The 8,710-nt window shown below is 55.8% G+C and overlaps 1 protein-coding gene across 2 annotated transcripts; it reads right to left on the bottom strand.

The window, feature by feature from the left end:
* Positions 1-933: 933 nt before the first annotated feature.
* MZT2B (mitotic spindle organizing protein 2B) lies at positions 934-8,434 on the bottom strand. Of its 2 annotated transcripts, XM_036104344.1 has the most exons (4): positions 8,206-8,434; positions 7,847-7,995; positions 6,742-6,921; positions 934-1,196 (listed from the first exon to the last, which is right to left on the bottom strand). In XM_036104344.1, the coding sequence occupies exons 1-4, from the start codon at positions 8,367-8,369 to the stop codon at positions 1,039-1,041; spliced, it is 651 nt and encodes a 216-aa protein (XP_035960237.1). In that variant the 5' UTR covers positions 8,370-8,434; the 3' UTR covers positions 934-1,038. The 2 variants fall into 2 exon arrangements, with proteins under 2 accessions (XP_035960237.1, XP_035960238.1); XM_036104345.2 differs by lacking the exon at positions 6,742-6,921 and having other exon boundaries at positions 8,206-8,427.
* Positions 8,435-8,710: the final 276 nt, after the last annotated feature.

Raw genomic sequence — 8,710 nt, 5'->3', positions numbered from 1 at the left:
CTGTGGGTCACGTGTAGGGTGAGGACATTTTTTTTTTTAAAGATTTTATTTATTTATTTGACAGAGACACAGCGAGAGAGGGAACATAAGCAGGGGGAGTGGGAGAGGGAGAAGCAGGCTTCCCGCTGAGCAGGGAGCCCGACGCGGGGCCCGATCCCAGGACCCTGGGATCACGACCCGAGCCGAAGGCAGACGCTTAACCGACTGAGCCACCCAGGCGCCACGAGTGAGGACATTTTTAGGGGGGAAAGATCTTACTGGATTTTGCATGGCATTCACAGCCCACAGGGTGAGCTCTAGGTTACAACACAGTTCATCTTTGACTTCGCTGTGCACGTACCCTATATGACAGCATCCCCCCTCCATACTCAGGCGCTTACAGCTGAGCACCCTAGGAACAGTCTCGGCAAAAGCACTGTACCTTTCCCTTTAGCAAAACACATTGACGCCCATTTATAGAAGATCTAGGAATACAGTTGACCCTTGAACAACAGGAGTTTGAATGGTACGGGGTCAATTGTATAGATTTTTTACAGCATGGTAGTGTAAATGTATTTTCCTTTCTTTAGCTTCCTGTTATGGTAAGAAATACAGTCTGTAATACATATACGAAGTATGTACTAATCGGCTTTATATTATTGGTAAGGCTTCCTGTTAACAGTAGGCTACTAGTAGGTAAGCTTTGGGGATTCAGAAGTTATACTCAGATTTTCAACTATGCAGGGGGTTGGTGCCCCTAACCCTTGTGTCGTTCAAGGGCCACTGTACAGATATTTTCTCTCCAACCTGAAAATAAGGTACAGGAGGGTGCAATCACTGGTTTAAGTCAGTCAGTTCAGCTGTAGCACAGCCAGGCCCACCAGGCAGAACAGATTCTAAATCTTTGTGTCTTAATATATTCAAAAGGTGATAGAAAACAGCTTGGATGGACCCTTGGTTTTTCACAAAGCTTTATTACCAACTGGGGGAAAGCTCAGGTAGCCTCTGCTAGGGGACTGGCGAAGCCCAGAGCTGGATGGTGTGAGAAGTCTGCCCATCTCAGGTGCTGCTCCGAGTGGGGCTCTTCCCCGGCCCGCCCCCCTTGGGCAGCCTGGTGGCACTGGGTTGTCGGGGCATCCTTTGGCTGGATCCTTCCCGGCCACCGCGCTCTGCCAGTGCTGGGCCTCCACTCAGAGCCGTGCTGCCTTTGTTTCTCCCTGAGCAGACACAGAACACAACCATTAGGAACCAGGGCAGACTCCACAGTCGGCACGTCGACTAATTTGTGTTCCTTGCACATTACGTCTAGCACATCTCTGTCCGAGCTTTTCAGCCAGGAACCCCCTGTCAGCCCTGAGCCCTGAGGCTGAGGACTGCCTGGAGATGGCACATCCAAGAGAAGTCCTGGGCCGAGTCAGGAGGCCCTCAAGCATGGGTCCTAGGACAGAAGCAGTGCGAGGAGCAATGGGGAAAGTCCGCAAGGCCCATTTCGGGAAAGGTGAGCTCAGCTGGTTGACTCCTGCCCTGGAGAGGGAAAGGACCCGGCCGACCACCAGCAGTGCAGGAGGGCTCACCAGCTGGGCTGCTACCTGCCGCCTCCCCCAGCATGCCCCGCTCCAGACTGCCCACAGCGGAGCTGCGTGCACTCATGGTGCAGGAGGCACAACCATCAGAACGGAAGTCAGGCTTTTGGATTTGGGTCTCGGAAACTCCTTCACAGGCGTTGCCCTACCCACCTGTCAAGCCTCTTGCCCTCAAGTTCAGCTTCCGGATCCTGTGATTGGGCTTCTGCCAAGGCTTGAGTGCTCAACGAGACTTGCCCTGACCACAGGTAGTCACATTCAGATGGAGACCACTGGTGCAGATGTCCCTTGACTTGTAAGTTACTTACCTTACCCTCTTTCTGTGAAGACAGGAAAATCTGCAACCACACCTAGGCCAGAGCTTTATTTTAAAGGAATGGCTTCCCTGGCCTCAGGGTGTTGACAGCATTCATAAGACTGACAGGACACCACAGTGGACAAAACGTATACTCAGGGAGCAGACTCACCCACTGGGTCACAGTCCCTCCCCATTGGGCCTCCCTCAGCCAGGGCTCTTCTCCAGCCTGGCAGAGTCCACCCTGCAGGCTCTGACCAGGGTATGTGTCCCGTGTTTGACCCTTAACCTCAATGTCTGTTAGTAGTCAAATAGCCTGCACTGGGGACTTGTAGGTTTTTGGAGAAAAGACACCATGAGGTTTCTTGGGGGGCATGTTAAGTCATTCCTGTTTTCCCATCTGTCATCTTGAACAAGGGGAGGCACCTGCATTTGCAATACTGCAGACCCTGGCTCCTCCAGGGCATCAGACTTGCTGTCCAGGCCCCCTGATACAACTACATTCTCCCCAGGATTCCTGCAGAGCTAGGACAGACCTCCTACAGAGCATTTCTGAACAGCTCCTCTCCAGAGAACAGGGGGTCTCTGCTGCCCAGTGGGCTGGAAAGGGTGACGCAGTGGCACACTTGAAATTCTGACAGCTCAGATTTTCCCTTGCTTTGCTACCCTGGGCTTCACACTCAAGTGCTTGCGTACAGTTGATTCAACAAAGATGTAATAACAGGTTACCCAGGGCGGAGGACATGTGGTGGGGTGAAGCTGGGCCAACTCAGCCTGCCAGTGACTCATGGAAAAGACAGATACAAAGTAGAGAGCTGTCACCACACATTTCCTTTTTCCTGTTACCAATGCTGATATTCTGGTCCCCACTGACTGGTCAGTGGGCAAGGATCCTGTCTCCTACGAGTGCATGCGCCCCACCGCCTTGCAGCTCCCAACATGCTCTTGCCCACTCTGAGGCCATGTCCCTCTCCAGGCTGGGCCAGGCTGACAGAATCATCTGTAGCACCTGGCCTAATCCGGGATACTTAGGTGCCCCGCAAACTCAGCTCAGGGCACTTCTGAAGGACTTGCAAGTACAGCTCACCCCCAGCAAATGGCAGGGTGGATCTCAGATGTGGGCCTGAGTCTGAATGGAGCTTTTCTTCAGCGTGCCACGCACTGGAATTTCCTCTCCCTCTCAGTATAGTGACCAGGGCCCTTCCGGAAACTCAAGGATGAGAGAAAAGGAGAAAACAGCAAATAATGTTCATCTTTAACCTTGATGAGGCTGATAATCCCTGGAAATAAGATACCAATGTAACTTTGAGCCATAAAAAGCATTAAGAGCACCATCTAACAATGAAAGTAGACCATTTATCCAGCTCTGTGCAATTCTTAGAACCTTCAGGAATCATGTGCTCTCAGTTAGTGGGGAGACTCAGGCAGGCCTCATTTTATGCAGAGCTGGGGAGGTTGAGGAGAGTGACATTCTGGACTCAGGAGAATGGTGTGCAGGGCCTGTCAGTGGTCAGACCTGCTCTGTTAAGCCTGGCTCAGCCATGCGCCCCTGGGCCCTGCAAGACTTTCTGGAGCTGGTCCTATCTGCCCCAGGTCCCTGTGTGGGGTAATTAGGGTCAGAGGGAATGGAGGATGGAGCTGAGCCAAAGATGGGAGGGGTGATATGCCCCCAGGCCCAATACCTGAGCGGCCCTCAAACAGTTGAAGACAATGACCACTGAAGGTTAAAAAGTCTGTTTCCCCTTCCCCGCCCCGAAACAAAACCCCAAGTGCAACCTGAAACACACACCCTACAGCTGGGGAGCTGGCCGACCCCAGTGGGACCTACTGTGCCATCTACCTCTGGTGTGGCCCGTGTGATCCTGACTCCCCATCCCCGCGAGCCCTGCCGGCAGAGCTGGGGGGATCAAGGGTTGACAGAAAGCCTGAGTGCGGGTTGCTGCTCCCATCCTGCCTATGGTGCCCAGGAGCAGCCTTCCTCCTTCATGGTGCCAGTGCTCCCTAGTGCTCAAATGGGCTGTGGGGCTGCTGAGGCCAAATATTAGTGACCATGAGTGCATACCAGATGCATGTTGTGTGAGGAAGGAAAAGAACAGGGGGTTGAGGCAGCACAGCAGGCACCCCGATATCCTCAAGGCTGGCTGGCAAGGTTGGTGGCCAGGATGAGTGAGCGGCCAGGACCGTCCATCACTGCTACCACGGGCAGGTCTACACCCACCAGCCAGTCCTGCTGCCCTTTCTGGCTGAGTACACAGGAGGGGCTTATTCAGTGCTTCCGGAACACATACAGACGTAACGACAAGGACTCATGTGCACCGTGGACATGCACACATGCATCTTTAACCCTTACTGTAGCCTATGCTTCTTGGGAGGTGTGACCCCTCCTGCATGTGTACATACAGCCCTGACTCAGTGTTTCGGGCAAAGTGTCGCTGTAATTGTTCTTGAGCAGCGCTGTCCAATAGAAATATGATGTGAAAAAAAAAAAGAAATACGATGTGAGCCACATGTGTCACTCATTTTCTAGTAGCCACATTAAAAAGTAAAAAGAAACAGGAAACTTAAATAATGTATTTTAATTAGCCCAAATGTGCAACATTATCATTTCAACATGTAATCAGTATAAAAATTACTCGTGAGGTATTCTCTTTTTGTGCCAGTTCTTTGGCATCTGGCCATCTGATGCGTACTTAACCTTGCAGTGAGTCTCAGCTGCACCAGCCCTGGGGGGCCCATGGCTTCCATATTGGACAACGCAGCTCTGTGTCAGGCTCACAGCTTCTGCACACCAAACTTCATCTTACATGTTCTGGAGGAACATCTTTTTAAAGTATACAGTTTCCCGGGGGCCTGAGTGGCTCAGTTGGTTAAGCGTCTGCCTTTGGCTAGGGTCATGATCCCAGAGTCCTGGGATCAAGTCCCGCATCGGGCTCCCTGCTGGGTGGGGAGTCGGCTTCTCCCTCTGCACCACGCCCCCCCACGCTCATGCTCTCTCTCTCTCTCAAATAAACAAAATCTTAAAAAAAAAGGTATGCAGTTTCCCTAAACTTCAACAGAGAACACTCAACTGAATTTTATTTTTCCTCAGTGACCACACCCCTACCAAGACAAGCATTTACCCCCTCTGTGCTCTTAGGGTCTTCTGTTTCTCCATCTTCTGCCTAGTAAAGGCAGAAATGAGTGAGCTTATCACTGACAGTCCCCACAAGCCACCTGGATGGCCAGGGGACAGGAACCCAGATGACCCGCTGTGCCTGCTGCAGCTTACCGGATCAAACTCCTGAGTGTGGGGTGGGGGGGTCCAGCCCTTGGTCTGCAGCAGCTCCACACCCCAATTCCATGGGAAACCTAAGGCCAGTTAGCCCCAACAACCCCAAGCCCCCATCACAATCCTAGTACTACCACAGTCCCCCAGCTGATCACTCTGACAACTCTCCTTGTTTTCTCCATCCTAGACTCCGCCCAAGTTCTGTGTGGACAGATTCCGCACACGTGGCCTCAGAGCTCTTGGTCTCTGACAGCCTCTGTCTCTTGGCCACCGCACACTCCTGGCACGGGCCCTCACGTGCCCTGCTCCTGTGCCCCGCTCCCCTTCAGTGCCTCCCCACCAAAGCCTCTTTCCAGGCTGCCCTCTACCCTCACTGGGCATCTCCCCAGGGTGTCCATGTCCTCATATCCTGGTTGCTGGCTGCCCAACCCAGGAGACCCAAGGCCTAAGCACTTGAGAAAACCTCACGGGGCCCAGCACTCCATGCCACTTCTATCCCTGTGCTTGGGGCTTCCTCCCCACCTCCCTCAAAGCCCCTCTATGCCAGCGCTCCCAGCGCCAAACCCACATTTCCTCTTGACTCTCTACCCTCCCCCACCCCTTTCCCCCCTCCAAACTTGGGTCTGCTCCCACCAGGGGCCTAGGCCTGCATCTCTGGCTGGAGCCCTCCCCACTCCCTCTACCTCAAAGGGCTGCAGGGCAACAGGACTCTGAGTCCACTTAACACTTGCTGCCCCAGCAAGGCCGGCTACACTGGCTACCTCCCGTCTCTGTCACCACTGATTGATCTAGCCATCTCCCTCCCTGGAAGGAGGATGTGTCCATCTCAGAGTGCCCCTGAGTCCTCAGCCCTGAAGCCAGCTGGGTACCCAGTCACTGGGTGAGCAAGCGGCAACGCCCCCTCAAATGAGGAGGGCTGTTCCCAGTTTCTCTCTCCTGCCCATTGATTCCTCAATTCAGCCTTGTAGTCTACCCACCTCTGCCCTGACCTGTCCCTTGGCCCTCCCCCACCCGGCCGGCCTGAGCTCCAGGTGGCACCCAGAACAGCGAGGTAGGTGATGGTGGGGAGGGACATGGAGAGGACAGCCAGGGCACCTGTGGGATCTCAGGCCCTCACACACCCAGCTGGTTCTGGGGCTCCAGCCTCATCACACGTGGCAATCCCTGGAAGGTACCCTTGGTTCAGGAAGCAGGCAGGAAAGGGTAATCACAGCTTATCCTCTAGGCTACCTGTCCAGGTGGGTGACAGCATTTAAGGGCGAAGGCATATCTCACACCTAAGGCTTTATTCTCAACATCAAAGTAAAGGCTCTCCTGTCCCTCTGCCTATTGTCCTCTTCTGGGGTGAGGGCACCTCCACAGAGTACAAGTCTCACCTAGCAGAGCTGGCCTCTGAGGAGCAGAGGGTGTTGGTCCCATTCTAGAAGAACTGCAGGTTGTCTAATAAACTGAGCCATGAAATCGTGTCCTGACCTCTAAGCTGTGTGGCAGGAATGACCCATAAGGTCCTGCCCTTGCAGCTCATCTCGAAGCTGCTCTGACTTTCTGGGGCCACAGCAGTTTCCACAGAAACAAGAAAGAGCACCAACCCCCAGAGATAAACCAATAAACGCAACCTGCGAAAGGAGAGAACAGGCAGCAAGAGAACCGGAGGGAACCGGGGGGCCCTGGAGAGAGAGGCGAGTGCGTGGCAGCTGGGCCGTGGAGCAGAACCGGAGAGGCCGCAGGCCGCGGGGCCGAGGAAAAGGAGGGCCTTGCAGGGGGACTACAGTTCTTGGCAGAGAGAAAGGAGGCCTCTGGAGGTCAGAGAGAGACACAAAGAGAGTAGATAGAGCGTGGATCAGTTAGGAAGCCTGCGCTCCAGTGCCCAGGGCCTCTCAGGACAGGGGGCGTGGGTACCCAGGGCCCTGGCACTCCCACCCACGGGGGCCCAGCCTGCACCCAACCCCAACACCAGCCCCTTCTCAGGATGTCTGTGAGTGCCTGAGCGCTTCTGGCCAAGCATTCAGAGCGTTTCTGAAATTGGGAGCAGATGCGACACACCAGGAGGCCGCAGTTGGAGCTCTACTGGACACCCTTATAGCAGCGCCTGCTTATCCCCCAGTCGTGACTCTCAAGAGTGAGGAGGCCCCTGAAACTTGAGCCCAGTGCTGTGCCCACTCAGGCCTCTGCATCCCGTGTGTCTAGGGTAGCCCGGGGCTGCCACACTGACCCCTGTCCTGCCATCTGAGGAAGGAAGCTCGGCTGGCTATGTTCCTGAGCAGCACCTGGACCCCGGTCGGGTACAGACGAAGAGGGGGCAGGAGGGCCTCTGCCTGGCCCACTCCCTGAGCACTTTCCTGGACGCTGTACACACTGTGAGAACAGGAACCAAAACCACCTGGTTCCTGTCTTTGTGGAATGAAAGCACTCCTACCCAAGGAGGTAGGCAGAATCCTAGATGAGGCCTAGCCTACTTGGGCCACCCTGGACACCCATTTTGCATCCGCCTGATCTGGACTTGCACATGTGCACTCTCAAGGGTAGCAACGAAGCCAAAGCTGGGGACTGGAAACCAAGAGGGGAGCCCTTGGATGGTCCCTGCGGGTCCGGGGAGAAGACCCACAGTAGAACCGGGCCACTCAGGGCCAAGCCTGCGTTGTGCCTGGCGCTGCCCACTTCCCTCCCCTGCCACCCACCGCCTGAGCCACAGGGGCAGGGCGCACCGGGCCCAGCTCTGACCTCGGGTCTCTGGCACGCTCGATGTGGGCAGAGACACGGCTGCGGGGTCCTGGGCCTCGCCCACCAGCCTCTGGCCAGCACACATGGACTTGAGCATCTGGAAGACGGCGAGGGGCGCCACGTTCAGCTTCAGCAGGTCCACCAGGATCCTGGAGAGAACACAGGCGGTGGGCAGTGAGCCCTCCTTGCCCGGGCCTAGGAGGGCCACCTCCCTCAGGACCCCAACTCTACTCTGGGCGCCCAAAGGGGTCCGAAAAGGGCGGGAGGGCTCCCCCAGACCAAAGGCCGGGGCAGGGGAGCGGGAGAGCAGGGGCGTCTGGGGGTAGGACGAGCGCGCACTCCCACCCGCGCGCGCTCACTTGAACACGTCGGGGTCAATGGCGCCACCCGCCGCCTGCGCCAGCTCGTACAGTTCCATCTCCTCGGCGCTCAGCACCTTCTTCCGCCGCAGCGCGAGCTTCTGCAAGGCCGCCTCCAGCCCCGGGGGCGCTCCCGGCCCGGGCCCTGCGCCCGGCGCCGCCATGTACCCTCCCAGCGAGGTGAGCGCCGCGCTCGCCCCTCTGCCCCCGCCTCCGCCGCGCCCCTCCGCCGCTCCCACAGCGCCCTCTACTGGCCCCGCCGGCACTTCCTCTCCCTGCCGCGCGGCAGAGGGCAGGGACCGGTTTGTCTCGTCTCCGCCTTTTGGTCCGCATTTACCTGCGGCATGAGACGTGATAAAAGCAGAAAAATGTTCATCTTTAGCCCCGAAGGCTGACCTATAACCTGCATAGTTTTGATAAGGATCAATAAGTACTGGCTGCTACATTCTTAAAGGGTCTCATGACTGCCAGTTAATATCGAGCTGAATGATAAGCACCAGAGAAA

The sequence above is a fragment of the Halichoerus grypus genome, chromosome 13, assembly GCF_964656455.1.
Source record: "Halichoerus grypus chromosome 13, mHalGry1.hap1.1, whole genome shotgun sequence".
NCBI lineage: Eukaryota > Metazoa > Chordata > Mammalia > Carnivora > Phocidae > Halichoerus > Halichoerus grypus.
Note: the sequence above shows the minus strand (reverse complement) of the source record. Positions and strands in the feature narration are given on the sequence as shown.